A 17,901-nucleotide genomic window follows, 5' to 3' on the forward strand; every position below is an offset into this window, starting at 1 on the left:
TCTAGACAAGACAATGTTCATGCGATACTGTTCTTCTTTAGCGAACGTTGATTTCTCTATTTCATCACTCACTTCTGCTCCTATCCATATCCCAATCATCTTCTAGTCTACACAGTACATGCCTCTACGCACCAGGTCTGGTCTGGCGTGTACACAGGTAAGGTAGGTACCGAGATTCATCAGCTCACTCTTCTCACGTCCATACATAGGTAAGTACATACCTCCGAATATTACGAATCACTGTACGTACTCCTATCATCGACCATCAGAACAAGTGAAAAAAAGTAAAAGAAAAAGTGATATGATGTTGGTCCAGAGTTTAGACCCGCCATTATAAACCTGTTAATAATCAAGGGAAAAACAAAAAAAACAAAAACCATGAAACCAAAAACCGCTATCTGCATGCTTTGCACTGCTTGGTCAATTGTTGGTCAGACACACCATGTGGGGAATGGACCGTCACCGGCATCAATCAACCGTTGGCTGTCATGTTCTCTGTTTCCAGTCTCCGTGGAAATATCCGTCGTTTGGAGAATGTGGGGCTGTAAACAGGCAGCGGTTAGCGGTTAGCGGCCCGGAGGTCATAGCGGGTCGGCATCGCAGGGTTATAGCCGGGTTTATTGTACATAGTTTAAGAATACCCGGGCCGCGACGTTTTTACAACCCGGACTGTACAATATCTATTTGTTTACCTCTATATCACGGGATGTCCACTATCCAGCTGTTTACCACCTCGTGATTTCGTTTCATTCGATTTCAAATACATTCATTCTACTTTACTATCTAACACGGCTTCCTTTTTGATATCCTGGTCAAATCCTTAAACTACCAAGGATGGAAAGAAGCGGCAGTCAATACCGACCGACAATGGAGATGTCCAGATCTCCCACTCGCCTCATCATCGTATTTGGATCCAATGCCTGTCGTGTCCAGTATCTTTACAGCATGCATTCTGAAACCAATCATCTTTACGATTTTACACACAAGTCCTAGACAAACAGTCGTCAACACCACGGCAGCCACTTGGAGCGGTAGCGAGGAGTCCAGTGTCTCCGAGTGAACACTAGAAAAGGACCTTGTGTCAGAACAGTTGCCCTGAGGTCCTTAATTAGGTCTAGTACTTATCAATTAAGGATGTCTGATTGAAGAAAGCATGTTTGAATTAGTTATGTCGAAGGGTCAGCTTGAAGCGAATACCTAGGTATCACTCCCAACTGAAGGCATCAAAGAAGGTGCCCGGTCGAACCAGGAGAAGTTAGTTAGGCGTCCTTCAGAACTGCCGCTGCCAAGGCATCAGACAATTCGCATTCGAAACTACCTAAGTACAGGCCATTCATTTTTAGGCGTGAAGCAACTGCAGTGGAACTTGGGCCGATTTTCACCACCGTGCGCGGCTAAAGTTCGTGCCTTCCTCCTTCCGTTCAGTTGTCTCAGTACTCTACTTGTTCTTTCTGGAACGAAGAGTGCAGCACACGCCGCGATACTGAAGGAAAATCTCCACCGGAAAGAACATCCTTCGTGTTTCCTTCCTTCTTGTCGCCCTCGACAGGCGCGGTGGCTGTATTATATACGAAGAAAACTCCCGACCAATGTTGACTACTCTCCACTCCAGTGATGGCAATTTCGCCAATCACGATCTCGATGAACAAACAAAGCCAGTCATCATGGAATCATATAAGATGGAAGCTGGAAGATCCCTCGTTTGACACCGGAACTTTTCGCTCATGCGAATCCTCACTTGGGTAGGTTCACCAATCAGTATATATCGCATTTATATCCCATCATCCCTGAGCATCAAGTCGAAAACAAGCGGATGTACATTTTCAGTTTTCCCGCTGCGTGGACGATGAGCAAGAGTCACTTGACGGGGGCTTCATGTATCGGAAAAATATTCTGAGACGCGGTCGCTGAACAACTCAACCTCTGCCACCGGGAATCGATACCGTCCTTGAGAACTAACACGATTTGCAAGAGTAAGTACCTCTATCTATCAACGCCACAGTACCTCCATCGACAGTACTACTACTATCACCTTCTTCGACCTCACCCTCAACCACCGCTGTTTCATGACTTCGATCCCACAAGAATACCTACTCAAACACATTGTCGCAGGTTACTAGGCTACCTCAAGATATCTAGGTACTTGGTCATTATTCCTATCCCCATTGCTATCCTGATCCCTATTAATATTCCTAGGTATTGTCATAAATTACTTTCTATCCTGCCTCCCCCCCAATATACATCCAACCTCTAGGTCAAAAGATCACGAAACACTATGCAAATGACTAACCGCCCCCATCTCATCCGTCGAATACAGCGCTAGGAAATGCGTCCCATTCAAACTGTACAAACCCGGCCAATGGCTCCCCGTCCCCGCGACCGTCTCCGCCTTGCCCGTCTCCGTCCACGTTTTGCCTGAATCCTTACTAACCACAACCTTGGTATACGCCCCATCAATCTTGGGCAACTCCGTCCCTTCGTTCGTCAAGAAACTCGTCACCAACGTGTCTCCTACCAGATACACCTGCGGCGCTCCCGCCCATTTACCTCCTTGAGCCATGTACACGTTCTCCCTCTCTCCCCAGGTACGGCCATCATCGTGACTTAGCACTCTAGCTATCGAAAAAGTCCCGTCTGGGGAAGTCGTTTCAAACACGCAGATTAACTCCCTGGGGGAGGAAGAAGAGATAGCAGAAACGCCCGTCATCCCGTCCCTTGAGTCCGCAGTTGGCGAGCTGGAGACTAAAATAGGCGGGTCAGACCAGGTTTTTCCTTCGTCCGTGGAATATCGCATGAGATTATCTTGGTCCCCGGCGGAGTTTTCAGAGGAGTAGTACGCTTGGATTGTGTTGCCGTCTGCTGCCAAACGCAAGAAAGGTTCCCACAGGCCGTTTTTCTTTCCAGAAGAAGAGGCAGGCCGTTGGTCGATATGAGACAGAAAAGACCAGGTGCGGCCCCCGTCAGAGGAGGAACAGATTTCGAGGCGGTAGAAAGTGTAGTGGAAGCCTGTTGAAGAAGAAGGGGATAAAGAGTGGTGCCGAAAGGCGAATAGGATGCGGCCGGAGGGAAGGGCTAAAGGCATGGCGTTGTCGAGGTCGTGGGTCCCGTCTGAAGGGAAACGGGTGATTTCACCTAAAGGAGACCAGGAGGCGCCCGAGTTGGAGGATGAAGAGACGCGGAGGACGCGGTCAGACCCCGAGGTGCTGGCGAAGCCGGCGATGATGCGGGATGTGTCGGGATGCCGCCCGTCGGAGGAGGAGGAGGAGGAGTAGAGAGGGGAAGCGCGGATGTAGACGCCGTGAGGGTCGATTTGGATGGGAGAGGCGGCGACGCGGATTACGTTGCCCTGTTGTGGTGAGGATTGGGATTGGGATTGGGTGATGTCGTCGTCTCGTCTTTCATTAGTATCTGTTTTCCATGGGCGGTGACCGCGAAAGGCGTCGCGGAGGTGTTGAGCGGCTAGTGGCCCGCCGGAAACCATGTTGGTGAGAAAACACATGAGAAAAACGATGCCGAAGATGAAGCGGAGGAAGGTGCGTGGGTTGTGGATAAGGGAGAACATTGCGTGTTCGGGGAGATAATACGACGACGACGAAAGGTCGTACAGATGGTACAACGGGTCACACGTTGGTGGGAAAAGACCGTCACTTCCTCCCGCCGATGCCGTGGTGGTGGTGGTACGGTGACGGGAACTGTGAGGGGGGCGGCGGGCTCGAAGGGTGGGACTTTCGAGGAAGTCGTTATCGTTGTCGCTGGCACTGTTGCTGTTGCTGTTGTCGTCGTGGTCGTATGATGGGTCACGATTTACATCATCACACTTGGCCTTCTTCTTAGTAGCTTGTGGGGGAGCAACGGGCGGTAATCGTGATCGCCGTCGAGTAGTTATATGGGACCCCAGTCGTCGTTCTTGATCGTCGATTTCGGCCTCCACTTCTTGTTCTTCTTTTTCTTTTTCTTCGTTGGGCTGGACCCCGAGGGTCTTGTTCAAAGTCACGGTGGGAGGAGACGACGACGACGGGGACGACGATCTTGATCGAGTGGACACATCCACCGTGACCGTGGAGGGAGGGCGGCCACGGGGTGTAGAAAAGGGTAGTTCATTTTCCATGTTTCCGTGGACACGCACGATCTGTGTTGTTCTTTTTTTTAGTCCCAAAACTCTAACTCAATGATCCTAGCACAACGCGATGGAAACGAGAAAAAAGGATGAAAGAAGGACAAGGCCCATTCCATCTACAGCACAAGGTTTGCGAATGCGATTGCACTTGCAGCGGTCACGGATCCTGGGGTCCGTCCCAATGCGTATCGGCATAAAACCATCCAAGCCATTCTATCTGTGCCCATTCTCTCTCTCAATGAACGCCACAGCGAAACAAAAAAAGGTAGGAAGATGCTCATCGGCAGTGGTCTGCAATGATACGGGGGAGAGGGGGGGCATGACTGAGGGATGCAGGTGCATCGCATCGCATAGGTAGATGATCTGTGAACCGTATTATTCCAGGAAGCGCGTGCAATTCCAATCCCAATTTGTTTTTGTTGTGCATTTGCGGTGCGGTGGCACGTGTTGTCGCTGTGTGGTTTTCGTTGCGTCGATGCTTGATCCTCCTCCAGAAATTCCCCGTCGAGACTCGGATGATCGTCCAAGTGAGTGTCCTTTCTGACCTTCTTATTCCTCTTGTGTGTCTGTCGGATTAGCTGCCAATCACTCAACTCTTTAAGACAATCGGAGTATTGTTATGACTTTCAGCTTTCTCTCTCCGACCGCAACAACAAAATCGATAAACGTGGAATCTCGCAAGGCTGGTTGAAATAAGGAACATCACACCGGTGAACAGAACAAGCGGCGGCGATCGGGAAACGTCTTATCGACCGACAATCTGTGGAGCAAATATAGGGCGGTATGTACACTATGAAGATCAGTGACGGTGACTAGCGACGATTAAGTCGACGATCAAATCTCCTTGACGATCTTTCCAAAGTGGATGCTTCATCGTCATGAGCTAGAACGTTTTTGGGGGGCTGAAGTTTGAGACCGTCATTTCGATCTATTTCCCCGGAAGGCGACCTCAAAAACAACCTTGTCCCCGTCCACTCACCAAGCCCTCGGCTTACTTTGCTTGTCGATGTTTTGTTCTTGGGTGACGGACAAGGCTTACGTGGGTGGCTGCTGGTACGAAAAACAGGTTCATGCCACTGCTTATGCAGGACCTCATGATAATGCGGCTTACCCTTTACATAAGGTCAATCAGTGCACACGATTTCTGCATGCAAGAATATGTGGCTTGCTTCTCACAGACTTGGCTTTGCTGGCGACTGTTACCGATGTGTTACGATGGCGACAGGCGGGTGCTGTATCGTGCGCTAACACAAGATGTTGTCCGAGACAAAAGGCAGAAAGAAAGACTAGTAAACAACTAAAAACATGCGTTGGTATCCAGAAAAAAAGCTTGATTCATTCTTCTTAACGTCGTGACACAGCATTACTACTACTACTAGTATACCACTACTATTTCATTAGGTATCTCCTCCCCTTCCACTTATTCGTACGTCGTCAACTCGGGAGTTCCCGGGGCCCGTGGCAGAGAGAACTTGGTCTCGACGAAGACCTTTTGCATCGCGTCCTCCTTGGCATCAAACTTGTGGTAGACCTTGTCCATATCATCCAGGCGGACACGGTGGGAGATCATGATGGTGGGATCGAGAGTACCCTCGCGAATCTTCTGCAACAAGTCCTCCCAGTATTTGTGCACGGGTGCCTGACCGTTTCCAATGAGGCGGATGCCGCGCTGCATAAGAGAGCCGACGTTGAAGTGGTTGGTCTGGATGGAACGAAGGTTAGTTTAATCCGATGACACTCAAAATATTTGAAGATAACTCACGTAGCCGACATAGACACCAGTCAAACCCACTCTGCCGTAATTCCTCACACCCTCAACCATCTCGTTGATGATCTCGCTGGTATCTGTCTCGGCGCCAATCTGCATCTCGAGCCAGTGCAGCCAGCCCTTGGCATACTCTCCGGCCGCGCAGTCGATAGCGACATCGGGGCCGCGGTTGCCGGTCAACTCCTTCAACTTGCTGACAACCGTCTCGTTTTTGGTGAAGCCAGAGCTGAGCTGCTTGAAGTCTACCAAGTGGAGCTTATCTGCGTGCTCGGCTGGCCAGCGGCTCTTGATGAAGGAAAGTCTCGGCTCCGTGTCGACGTAGATGACCTTGCTGGCTCCCTCCCACAGGGCAAAGATGCCCACCATCTGGCCAATCGGACCACCACCAAAGATGGCGAGGGCATCGCCGGGATAGACGGCGGTATCCTTCACGCCGTTGTACGAAGTCGGGAGCACGTCGGAAAGGTAGAGGGCCTTTTCATCGGGAACGTCGTCGGGGATCTCGAGCATGTTGGCGTCGGCCAGCGGCACGCGGACGTACTCGGCCTGGCCACCGGCGAAACCGCCCGTCAGGTGCGAGTAGCCAAAGATACCAGCGGTGCGGCCGCCGTACATGGCCTTCATCTGCGAGTTGGAGTTGGTGACCTCGCACTGGCTCGAGAGCTTGTTCTTGCAGTAGAAGCAATTGCCACAGGCAATCTGGAAGGAGACGACGTAGCGCTTGCCGGGCTTGACCTTCTGGACCGCGGGGCCGACCTGCTCGACGATACCGCAGAACTCGTGGCCGAGGATGTCGCCCTTGTTCATCTGCATGACGGCGCCGTGGAAGAGGTGGAGGTCGGAGCCGCAAATGGTTGAGCCGGTGACCTTGAGGATGACATCGGTGGGCTCGACGATCTTGGGCTTGGGAACCTCGACGACCTGGACCTTCTTTGCGCCCTCCCAGACGAGGGCCTTCATGAGTTCCGAGGCATCGCCGGTGCCCTTTGAGGGGTCGTAGGCGGAGACGTCCTGCTTGATCTGTTCGGGGCCATTGCCGACAATCTTTTCGACGCCGTAGGCTAATTGAGCAGTGGCCATGGTGTGTGTTGCTGTGCTTTGTTTGTGTTTTGTTTACTGTATCAAGTGGTCGGTATCTGGGTATCGATGGGTTCTATGGTGTTGTGGGTTGTCAAGAGTGCTGCGAAGAATGAATGGGCATGTTAGGGGGGTTTGTTAGGCGGAGGTCTCGGAAGGGCTTCCGAGAACTTATAACTGCCGACCATGGGGTTTACGACGTCAGAGAGCCAGGGGGGAACTGGAGCATTAGCCATGTCCGTCAGGATTCACACAAGGCTAATATCAATCCATCGTCATTGTTGATTGTTCCTGTTGTAAGGGTCCCCTCGGCCCCGCGCGGAGTGTTTGATTTCGGGAGGAGGAGCCCTACGTCATCGACATTTGGAGTTCTTATCAGTAAGTAGTGTAAGCTGATAACAAAGTGGAGCGGAAGTCATGATCCTTGGCAGCAACGCTTTTCCTCACCATCGCCGAACAATCACCGAAAACACGACCTTGTCAACAGGCAGTGAACAGAGTGGTATTTATGAAGGTGCGGACCATTCTGACTTGATGACAACCAGATTCACTCCCCACGTTTCATCATGGCTCAGACTCGAAAACCTGATGCTCTCGTGGCTGGAGATCGAGGTTCTGGCATAAGCATTTAAGAAGGAGGTGGCCTGTGCACTCTCGTCCCTTTTCATTGTTCGTCTGCTCGAATAGGTATCTTCAATCTCACGTCAACCAAACGTATCAGACTCCATCTGGACGTCGGGTTGACCTGTAGGTCGCGTCAGAACGAATTCTCAGTGTCATCCATCTCTTTGCCCTTTACGAGGGATTATTGACTGACATTGCTCAAAGTCGTCGGTTAATACCTAAGCTCGGCGATTTGTGACATTTCGAGACCGTTCTCTCTCGAGTCGAGCTCGGTATTCTGAAGGGTACACTTCAAAATAGTTGATTGTCCGATATATGTTGCACAGAATGGACCCAAATCAGGCTCTGCTATTGAAGCTATAGGTAAGCTAGACACGCGCAAGTGTCGAAACACAGAAGTGTTGACCGAGTAATGAAATGATGTCCTTACAACAAACAGCTGGATGGGCCAAAAATTGTTCAAAAAGAACGAAAAGATATGCGCGGTCCGGGACTGGAACCCGGGTCTTCACTCAGCATTTGTTCTACTGAAATTGTTTGCCCCCAGAGTCGGTCTTTGGAAAGAGGCTCTCCGGGAATTTCAACCCACAAATCGAGTGATGCGTTAGACCACTCCGCCAACCGCGCTTTTCTTTGGGGCTGAGTTGCAAAAGGCACGGCCAAGGGGTACCTTATGTACCACACCCAAGGCAGGCAGGAACAGCCAGGAGGGGGAAGGGAGGCAGCTGCCGGGTTGAGGTGCAAAGTAGAAGGGAAGGAAGGAAGGAAGAAAGGCAGCGACAGCGTTGACTCCAGGCGACAATGATTCCTTGAAGGGAAATGAAACCTCCACTCCCTACTTACAACCGCTGACAAGAAAAAAAAAAGCTAGTTGATACCCATGGCAGAGACGATTTCTCAGGTGCAAGCAAGGAAAAGAGAGTGAGCACATCCATGAAAAGTGCCCCTAGAGGTATGTGATGTTTTGTATCGCAAAATCTCACCAAATCAAACCTTGGTAGCTTGCTTACGTTCCTTAATTAAAACTGATATTTTAGCGAAGAAAAACTACCTACCAGATATTTCACCCCAGTGCAGCCTCAGGATGTGCAAAGAAATGAACAGGAAAAAAAAAAAAAAAAAAGTCAAAAGTTGACAAACAGTACATGGCCTTCCACCTCCAACACCACCCACCTGACCACCATCGCAAATCGCTCAGCCTTTTCTTTTTTTTTGTTTTCCAGCGGCATGAAACCGCGGTAATCTCCTCATCAGATGAGATACTTCTGTACCTGCATCTTAACCCGCAAAGGTCCAGTCCACTTCACCCTCCTGGCGGCGACCCGTCTCGCCGCCATCTTCCATGTCAGAGACAAAATCAAGATCGGCATCCTCCTCCTCCTCTTCTTCACTGCTCATTTGATCAAGTTCCTTCAGCAGCAGTTCCATAAGTTTGTCCTGCGTGTTGTTGAGGACTTTCTTTACTATCTGAATTGCATTGTGGGGTCTGGTCAGTCCAGCCTTTTTCCATGAATTTTTTTCTTTGGAAGGATTTGTAACGAAACGAAAACTGCGTTTGTCAATTACCTTGTCTCTGAGCAAGTTCTTGGCTCGCAAGTAATCGCACACATGCTCGATTCCATACTCGTCCATCACTTTGGCCATTTGTGGGGAGAGTTCGCAGCCTGGGTGAGCGGGGACGGGAGGAGGGACGAGGACGGTTCCATCGGGTCCGGTTATCGTTCTCGTCGTGGTGGTGGCGCCCGCGCCCGTGCCCGTGGTGGTGGTGGTGGTGGTAATCGTGAGACCTGTGGATCCCGCCGCCGCCGTGCCCGTACTACTAATCTCGGTGACGATCTGGGGTTGCTGCTGGGCTGCTGGCGCTTTAGGTACCTCTATAACCGCGGGAATATGAGGTATTTGGTCAGCGCCCGTGTCTGCTGAGGGGGGCCCGGCGTAGTATTGCGCCAGAAAGTCCTTTTCAGATTGCGGATGAGGCAGATAAGTGCGTTTAGTCTGTCCCCGGCCTCCATAGCCATGTATGCATGGCCTGCGTTGACATTGGAGTCCCTGGGTGTGGGCGTGGACGTGGGTTGGAACTGGCAGACCTCTGTTCATTCCGAATGCGTTGTCGTACATGAGCTCGGCTTGTCCGGGCGGTGCTGGAAGAGGAGTGATGCCCGCGATCATGTCATGGGGATGTTGGCCCCATTCGTATGTCAGTTGGGGAATTTGAATCATCCCGGCTCTTTCCAGAAGGAGGTCGTTTATGCTCATAATCTGAGCCACACGCGGTTGGGGAGCGGTTACAGCAGCCCGTGTTGAGCCAGCACATCTGGTCGAAGAGGCCGGCACGGGGACGAATGTGTGCGGGACCAGAGGAGCATGGTCGGACCTCTTGGATCGTTCAAATGCCCGACCATTGCTAAGGACGTGCTCACGCGTGGGGCGATCCATAGAGGCTGGTGCTGCATTCAGGTCTGTTGGATGTCGTTTCTATGGCTTTGGTTCCAAAACTGTCCGTCTCTCGCCTTATGGGTACGTGATCCGGATTGGGTTGTGGCGGAAGAGAAGAACAAGTGTATGTGTAACGGTCTGAGGTCCGTTCCTATGAGGCGACGAGTCTTGAAGAGTTGACAACGAGCCTGTCAAAGACTGATGATACAAGAACGTGTTGTGGAGGCGAGTATAAGGCGATTTACAACGCATTCTCGGGGGAAGTTCTGAACTTTTATCATCCTCAATCTATCTCGGTGAAGTCCTAACTCTCGATCCTCTGCACAGGGAAAATCGCTGACGGCTCTGACCAAAAGAACAAACAGCCTTTGTCACATCAGGAGATAACTCGGCAACCTACTACGACATCAGACCCTGGACAAGTGTTACCAAGAACTGCTTGGTAGGAGACATACTCCGGAATGTGATTGCGCCGTTGGCGTTGAGGCTCTGGTACGAACACCATGTCCTGGACTGCAATCGTTCCAATTTTCCCTTTCTGGTACGCAATATCTTCACTCCATGTTCTGCCATTTGCTCAAAGGTAGAGTAGGTAGGGACTCATTGGCAAGAGGCGTTTCCGTCATTCCATGGAATCCCGTTTCTGTTGGATGAGAGTCACAATGGAAAAGAGATAACATGACGCTTGAGGGATTGCAACCTCTAGCAGCGGGAAAGGTGGAGGGATCCGCGTAACGCCGCACCGAGCATCATGCGTGCTGCAATGGGAGAAGAGATGCCTAAAATAAGAAACAAAGGGTTCACTTCGGGTGTAACGTCGAGTGTTTTGTTTTGATACAGTATTCAAGGCTTCAAGCCTGGCTCCGAGCCAAGTCCCATAAAAGTATGCCGGCCCGGGGGGCCGGGGGTTGCTGACACAACGGGCCCCCACCTAGGCTTAAAGCCAGCCATAGGTCCCACCAAACCATCCGTCCACTCAATCCCCCAGCATTATGCAGCATATCGATGCCTGCATGTGCTTGGCTTGAAGCCATGCTCGAAGCCTAGGGATTCTGCGGGCGTTGTGCCAGTGACCCTGACCAGACCGCAATTGCCTGGATTCGTCGTACAACTCGGGGGATTGGTGGACTTGCGATTTGCTGGGCTTCAAGCCCAGAAGGCCGCCGGATGATCGTCTAGGCAGGTAATTTGCATCGATGATTCGCTCCGGTTGAGTGATGGTATCATATATCTACCTCTACCTACTGGGCGGGCGATTGGTGCTGACATCGAATCTTTCTACAGTCATAGTCACCTACGCACCCAGCTCGATAGCTCGAAGCCGCAAACACCGACGCCTGGCTAGAATGCGACAGCTGCTAGGAGACTCGGCCAGCAGGCCGCTTCGGTCAATTGCTGGCGGCGGTGGTGTGCTGATTGTGCCGCGAGTCAACATGTCAGGCTGCTCTCCGGCAAGCGGGTTTTCTTACATGACTCTCCAGAGGTACTCACTCATTCGATGAATTTGGACCTCGGTAATATTCGTCAATTCACCTACATAACAGAGTGCCGAACCGTAGGTAAAATGCGTCCGCGGTTTTGGTTCCTGCTCAATTCGGCGACCAATGCATTCAGACCTAGTGCCCGCTCCACTCCTTGACAGTTAGGTATCAACTGCGGACTGACGCCTTGTCGAAAGGCAAGTAGGCTGGGCCATCAAGCGGGTCTGTTGGGCAAATGAACAGAGGCAAGACAGCAGGCTCCCTACCTCAAGCTTGGATCGTAAGTTTCCAGGATGGGAAACGGGGAAAATCATCCACTCAGTGACGACGTTGGCATGGTGCCTGGTTTATCTCCAATCCGCTCGATATATATGAATTCTAGCCTGGCCCCCTTCTACGAGATCATGACATGAACGCAATCAAATTCAAAACAAGAGCCAGCTCATAACTTTACAATTCCCAGATATTTACTTGAATCTTCAAGGCAAGAAGGAGACCGGGAGGTCAGTTATGATGGCGCCCACGGGTGATGAGACCTACATCTACGGCCACTTCACCGAAGATGACGGCCCGTTCATTCCCACATTGGGAGGATCCTCCCCGCCGCCCGCATACGATGTGGCAGTGGCTGAGAGAGTTCGTCGAGCTCCAGCTTCCCATCGTCTGGATCAGAATCCTCAAATTATTCCTGCTTTTCCAACGCCTCAATATGGGACTCAAGACCAGGGACACATCAGCTCCGTCTCCCCCAATTTCGCCCACGGCGGATATGCGGCCGTGATGTCTGGGACTGGAATGGCTGAGATGGCTTGGGCACCGGGTCTAATCGTCCAGGGGCCAAACCCCCCGCCATCACATCATTCAGCACAGTCAGTCCAGGTCAGCCACAATCTGAGCACTCTCTCATCGCCCATTCTCATTTCACCCGCTCAACAATCGACAACATCTACAGCACCCACGAACTCCAACGATACATGGACTCCGGAGCAGAATCGATTCATCTTCCGGCTCGACAAAGTCGAAGGAAAATCCCTTCAGAAAATCTCCATTGCTCTCGAGCATGTGTTCCACGTGGAGAGAGATGCCGACACGATTGCGAGACAATTGGCCTTTTTGCGGGCAAGAGGTAAAGCGTGGAGTGACGACGTAAGTGTGTTTTCTTTTTTTCTCTTTTTTTTTTCCTCCACTGCATACGGAGGGACTTAGTCAGTCAGTCATGCTGGGGCTGGTGGTCATGGTGCTAACAACCACAGCAACTCAAACAAGCAATAAAAAAGACTATGCAACAACTCAACTCAATAATGCTTCAAGAACAGCTGTCTGTTACAGAAAACTTGGGCAGCATTCAACAACCTGACAGCACTACAACCTCCACCGGTACTTCCACTGCAACAAATGATAAGCAACTAGCCGACGTCAGGTTGGCGATACGTCTGGAGCTGGAGCAGAGGCTAAGGGGCAGTTTGGCCAGTGATTTGGAGCAGAGAATGTTTAATGACCAGAGGGAGAGGAATGCCGAGTATACCGCTATGATGACGATGGATCTTGGCAAGGACTCGATTGAGGATTATGAGATTGTTTGAGGTCGTGATAAGGGATTTAATCTCCTTCTTTTTTTTGTTCCGACTCGATTCCTTTCTTGGCCTCGCTTTTTGTCTGAATGGCTCTTTCCTTTCTTCCCCTTGTAGTTTTTTGCTGCTTTTTTTTTCCATGTTAGGTCGAAAGCACGCGTTCAGTCTTTTGATTCTCGCGCTTTAGTCTAGGGTACATGATCGGTCTGGGCACTGGGCATCAATGGTTCTTGGGAGGCCTGGCAGGCGGTTTTTTTTCTTTTTTTCTTTTTTTCCCGCAAAGACAGGATACGGGACACGGCATTAAGCAATTTCAACACACGTAGCATGCAAGTACTTAAACTTTGTTAAATGTATAGGGTCTGCTAGAAAGAGACAAATGCATCACGATCGATCGTTCAGTCCAGCACCACCTCCTTTGGCTTTGAACCTATAAGGCTGTGCTGTCAGTCATGTTCCATGGGTGCAAAGCAGCCAGCCACGCAATTGGACATGGTACAATACAAGACTGAGTTTGTCTGTTGGGTAGGTTGGTTATTCCGACGGGTTAAAACAAGGGTAGTAGAACAAGGACAACCTAAAGACTTCATTGGCATCAAGTCGAGAACTATCCCCCTCGTGGTTCGACAATGACTTGGGGCTGTCAACACCACAGCAGCACCTCTCCATCCTCTTCAGAACGCAAGATACGAATTCACGCTGGATTGTACATAGAGGTAATGAATTATTGGGTGTTCCCCCTGACACCTTGTGCTGACGTGTATGCATGTTCGCTGTGCACGAAATCATGGGCCAGACGCAGCTGGCCCACGAGCTTGCCAGGACGGGACGTGGCATCCATTGGATGTCACATGAAAAGTGCTTCGTTGGGGTTTGCTATGTGGTTGTGGGAATGGAATGGGGAATTGGGGAGCAGGTTTTACCTAGTGGTGTTGTTAATGAAGAAACCCCGAAGCAGCCCGCTTACCAGGCATCTACATACTTGTATGTAGGGTCATCGCGATGAGTGCCGTGGTTAGGTGTTGGCAATTGACACTGGCAGGTGTCAAGTGTGCATGCGTGTGTCTGCACTTCAAAAAGGTTGTTACCGTACTGCTAAGGTAATGGCGCTGTACTGCCCTGGCTTAGGGGAATGCACTAACACTTATTCAAATGCAGTGGCCCCACACCGCATTCCCCAGGAACTGTCAAACGCTTGTACAAATTTGATTTGCTGTTCATTCGACCTTTAGTGTACTGAATGGATCCACTTTCAACGTCCTCCGTTTCTTCAGACACTCCCTCCGGACATACCTTACCCGGTGGCAAAAAGAAAACGTATGTTGATCGCTCGGCACCATTTCAACACGCTAGTATCTGTTAATGCTAACAGATTTAGTCGCGGGGTAGGCTTGGAAAAATCCCGGTTCCCACGCTGTGGCGAGCGAGAGTTATCCGGTTGGCTGAGAGGCTGTACGGCTGGTTCGCAGATGGCGCCTGGTGGCGCGGCCATTGACACTACTCTACACGCGTAGCCAGTCTGGGATCCGTCCGAAGAGAGCGGGCGGGGGGAACAGTGCACATTGCCTTTCTGGGCCGCGGCCAGCATGAGCTACGTTGACTAAGTACCGACTACCTGTTCTAAATCGCGTGTTTAGAGCCCAGGATAAGGCGAACAGAATGAACGACAGGGACAATCCAATAAGCTTCACTCAGCCACAATAAAGTAGAGAAAGTATCATTGGCTGGTTGGAACTGGGCATGATCTTTTAGGCTCGGTGAACAAAAAAACACGACTTGGACCACCAAGCTGACGACAAAAGCAACCATCAACAACAACAAATACATACCGCCACGGTAACCACGGAAACCAGCGCCGGGAGAACCCAGCGGCGCAGCGAACCTGTCCTTTCGCAGCGCCTCTGAAAGATGGTACTCGCTGACAAGCTATCTTCACACGCGCAAAGCCTGAGTCGGCTGTCAGTCAAGCCGGTAACACAGCTAGGTAGGTTTTCGCCCCTCCCTGTCGACACCTCAAGGCCCCAGTCTCTGCCAAGTGGATGGACTCAGCGTCTTCTCATCACATGCAGCATATCGCAAACAGTGCGCTATCCATGTTCCTACGCTGCAGATATACAAACTACAAACTGGCGGGCTTGGAGCTTTCAATTCCCGGTGTGATAAGAGTAACTAACACAATGAAAGGCCAGACGCCCTTACTCGGCGAAGATGACATAATACAACATTCAATTGCCAACTCACAGTTCGAGGCCGCAACCCAACATCAGACCATCTTGTCAATTACCCGCTTCCTTCCTAGCCAATCCGTTCAACGAGATCAATAGTCCGCACAATCGGCCGTCGGTGCTTGTGAACACACACGAGGCATTTTGAAATTACGTGTTGTCCCTAGTTCTCCGTATACTTGGCCCCCTCGTCCTCCTGAGCCACGTTATGTAAGAGACCTTCATGCGGTCAGATAAGAGCTAATCGATAATGCACAATGACGGATGGGTGGTAATGGCTCCCGAGAAAAGAGATGGGCAAGGATTGGCAACACTCAATCATCTAAAACTGGATGGGTATCTCGCAAGGCAGATTAGAGTCCCAATCGAAACATACTACCTCTCCGCTTGGCGCCCGAAAGATGAAAGTCAGGTACCGGATCCCCCGAACTATCCTTTCTACTTCTCATCCATCTGCCATTTGTCTTTCCCCTGATTCAGCACCGCACATGAGTTCGTGTAACATTGACCTCCTTTCTCATTTGTCCGCTTTAGATCGGGTATTCGATAACGAACGAGACTCGCAACGATAGTACCGGAATCCAGATGTCATAACTTGGGTCCTACCTCGTAAAAAGTAGACGGTGGGGCCTTTTTGGCTTGATGCCGGCACATTGCCTGCTCTTGAGCGGTGTGTAGTTCCTAGAGGTAGATGTTCCATCAACGGGATGGCTACTACAAGTGCAGGAGAAAGATCAAATCGGCTATATAAACGGGCATTCCCAAACTCACGCCTCCCAGATCTTCTGTTCTCCGCCGTCCAATTTTTTTTCATCAGAACATTGCGAGGTCCCTTCACACGCTTCCGGAGCTTGTTTTGATCCGTGGCCTACCTCGCATTCTTTTCGCTTCATTCACATTGGCCCTGTTCATATTCTATCTCCACTCGAAAGCTTTCTTCAACCTTTCTGCACAACCGGGTTTCAGGACGCGTCCCGACCAGGTGGCATTTGCACCTGCGGCGTCAACCTCACCCGCTGTCTCGTGCACTTTGATCTTTCAGCTTATTAAGAACCAAACAGCTTCAAGTGTCACTCACTCCAACCCTGTGTCGAATTACCACAACGGCCGCTGATCATATCTCTTCATGCTCTCATACCTTTCTTTTTTGGCACTCAGAAACATCCTTTAGCCCGTATTTTGCATTGAGAACAAAGGTCCCACGAAGGCCATTCGTTCACTAGCAAGACTCTATTCACTTCATTATCTCTCAGCCAATACGGAGCAGCAATGTCGCCTAGCCAGTCCCAGAGTGAGGTACAAGATGACCAAGATGAAAGTGCCCCCGAGCCTCAACAACCAAGGACAAGCGCACCTTCACACTACCAGGCCGTGTCCTTCTTTGCTGGTCCCATGCCAAACGCCTTCGACTGGCAACAACGACAAATTGGGAGCGCACAATCCGGTAGGATGGGTCAGTTTACTTCTCCATATAATACCTTGGAGGCACCTGGATTTGATCAAAATCTCAACATGACTCGTCCCTCGATCACTCCGCCCTATATAGCCCAACCCGCCTACCCGTCTCCTGTTATGCAGCATCCCGCCTTTCAGGCACAGGCTGTATTCGGGATGCCTGCAGGTACACATGCAGCACAAGCATCTCACCCTCCCCTGCACTATCAGTCTGGGGTCGACCCTTCGCTGCAGCAGGTGGTCCACCACAACGTCTTCTCACCCAATCAATCCATACCCGGTATGACAGCCACTGGGTTCCAACCCAACAATAACAGTCACAACTTTATGGACCACAACCACTTCATTGTCCCGCCGATGGGACCATCCATGCCCAATTCCTATCCAGAAGTCCCACAGCCCAACGACGCGGCACTGCCGGCAAATACAAACAGCTGGACAACACCACAAGACAATCTGGTTCGTCGCCTCAAACACGAGAAGAAGAAGGTGGCGCAAATCAAGGAGGAGCTGAAAAGGGAGTTCGGCGTGGTGAGATCGGGAAACGCCATTTCGAAGCGGTGGAAGCAGATCATGAAGAAGGATAGCGAGGAGGTAAGTTCACTTTTCACTTTCTCTCACCTTTCTCTCTTTCTTTCCCTAACTTACCCTCTCTCTTACCCTCTCTCTTACCCTCTCTCTTACCCTCTCTCTTACCCTCTCTCTTACTCTTTTTCCATCATCGCGCATAATGTTCAGGTACCTCACCTCACCATCAGATCTCACCACCCACATACCCCAATCTCATCCATGTCGGAGACACACACAAAAGACCCCTTCCCCCCCTCCCCTCCCCAATTTTAGGTAGTAACTAACATCCGCCCCCGGGAAACAGGAATCGAAGGCCCTAATACAAAACGTCTTACCGCCCCCGACTCAACTCCAAATGCTTCACACCGGGCTACTTAATGCCATCCCCGAGTACGCCAGCGCGCAGCACGATCCGCAGACGGCCTTGCTCATCAGCGAGATCCAAGAGGACTTCCAAAAGGGGTTCACCAAGCTGGTTGAGATGTGCGTGTTGAAGGTGCAGAAAGTGTTGAGGCATGGGGGGGCGAATCTCTGATTTTGCCTCTTTATCTCTTTTTCACTTGCCAACACTGCGCTG

The 17,901-nt window shown here is 50.9% G+C and overlaps 5 protein-coding genes across 5 annotated transcripts; 2 read left to right on the forward strand and 3 right to left on the reverse strand.

Moving 5' to 3' along the window:
• Positions 1-2,263: 2,263 nt before the first annotated feature.
• On the reverse strand, positions 2,264-3,562 carry NEUTE1DRAFT_47564 (uncharacterized protein; the record flags this gene model as incomplete). The annotated part of the gene is made up of 1 exon (XM_009854486.1): positions 2,264-3,562. The coding sequence occupies one exon, from the start codon at positions 3,560-3,562 to the stop codon at positions 2,264-2,266; it is 1,299 nt and encodes a 432-aa protein (XP_009852788.1).
• A 1,852-nt stretch (positions 3,563-5,414) lies between these two features.
• On the reverse strand, positions 5,415-7,279 carry NEUTE1DRAFT_85138 (uncharacterized protein; the record flags this gene model as incomplete). The annotated part of the gene is made up of 2 exons (XM_009854639.1): positions 5,415-5,819; positions 5,880-7,279. The coding sequence occupies 2 exons, from the start codon at positions 6,963-6,965 to the stop codon at positions 5,538-5,540; spliced, it is 1,368 nt and encodes a 455-aa protein (XP_009852941.1).
• Positions 7,280-8,864: 1,585 nt separating this feature from the next.
• NEUTE1DRAFT_130952 (uncharacterized protein) lies at positions 8,865-10,022 on the reverse strand (the record flags this gene model as incomplete). Its single annotated transcript, XM_009854640.1, has 2 exons — positions 8,865-9,053; positions 9,153-10,022. 2 exons carry the CDS (start codon positions 10,020-10,022, stop codon positions 8,865-8,867), a joined length of 1,059 nt encoding a protein of 352 aa, XP_009852942.1.
• Positions 10,023-10,074: 52 nt separating this feature from the next.
• On the forward strand, positions 10,075-13,086 carry NEUTE1DRAFT_48148 (uncharacterized protein; the record flags this gene model as incomplete). Its single annotated transcript, XM_009854532.1, has 7 exons — positions 10,075-10,107; positions 10,434-10,563; positions 11,106-11,195; positions 11,307-11,429; positions 11,706-11,783; positions 11,988-12,649; positions 12,820-13,086. Coding segments are annotated over 7 exons (1,383 nt in total), but the record flags the coding sequence as incomplete, so codon positions are not given.
• A 3,482-nt stretch (positions 13,087-16,568) lies between these two features.
• NEUTE1DRAFT_102528 (uncharacterized protein) lies at positions 16,569-17,859 on the forward strand (the record flags this gene model as incomplete). Its single annotated transcript, XM_009854641.1, has 2 exons — positions 16,569-17,348; positions 17,629-17,859. 2 exons carry the CDS (start codon positions 16,569-16,571, stop codon positions 17,857-17,859), a joined length of 1,011 nt encoding a protein of 336 aa, XP_009852943.1.
• Positions 17,860-17,901: the final 42 nt, after the last annotated feature.

Source organism: Neurospora tetrasperma, assembly GCF_000213175.1.
Source record: "Neurospora tetrasperma FGSC 2508 unplaced genomic scaffold NEUTE1scaffold_5, whole genome shotgun sequence".
In the NCBI taxonomy this organism is placed as follows: Eukaryota; Fungi; Ascomycota; class Sordariomycetes; order Sordariales; family Sordariaceae; genus Neurospora; species Neurospora tetrasperma.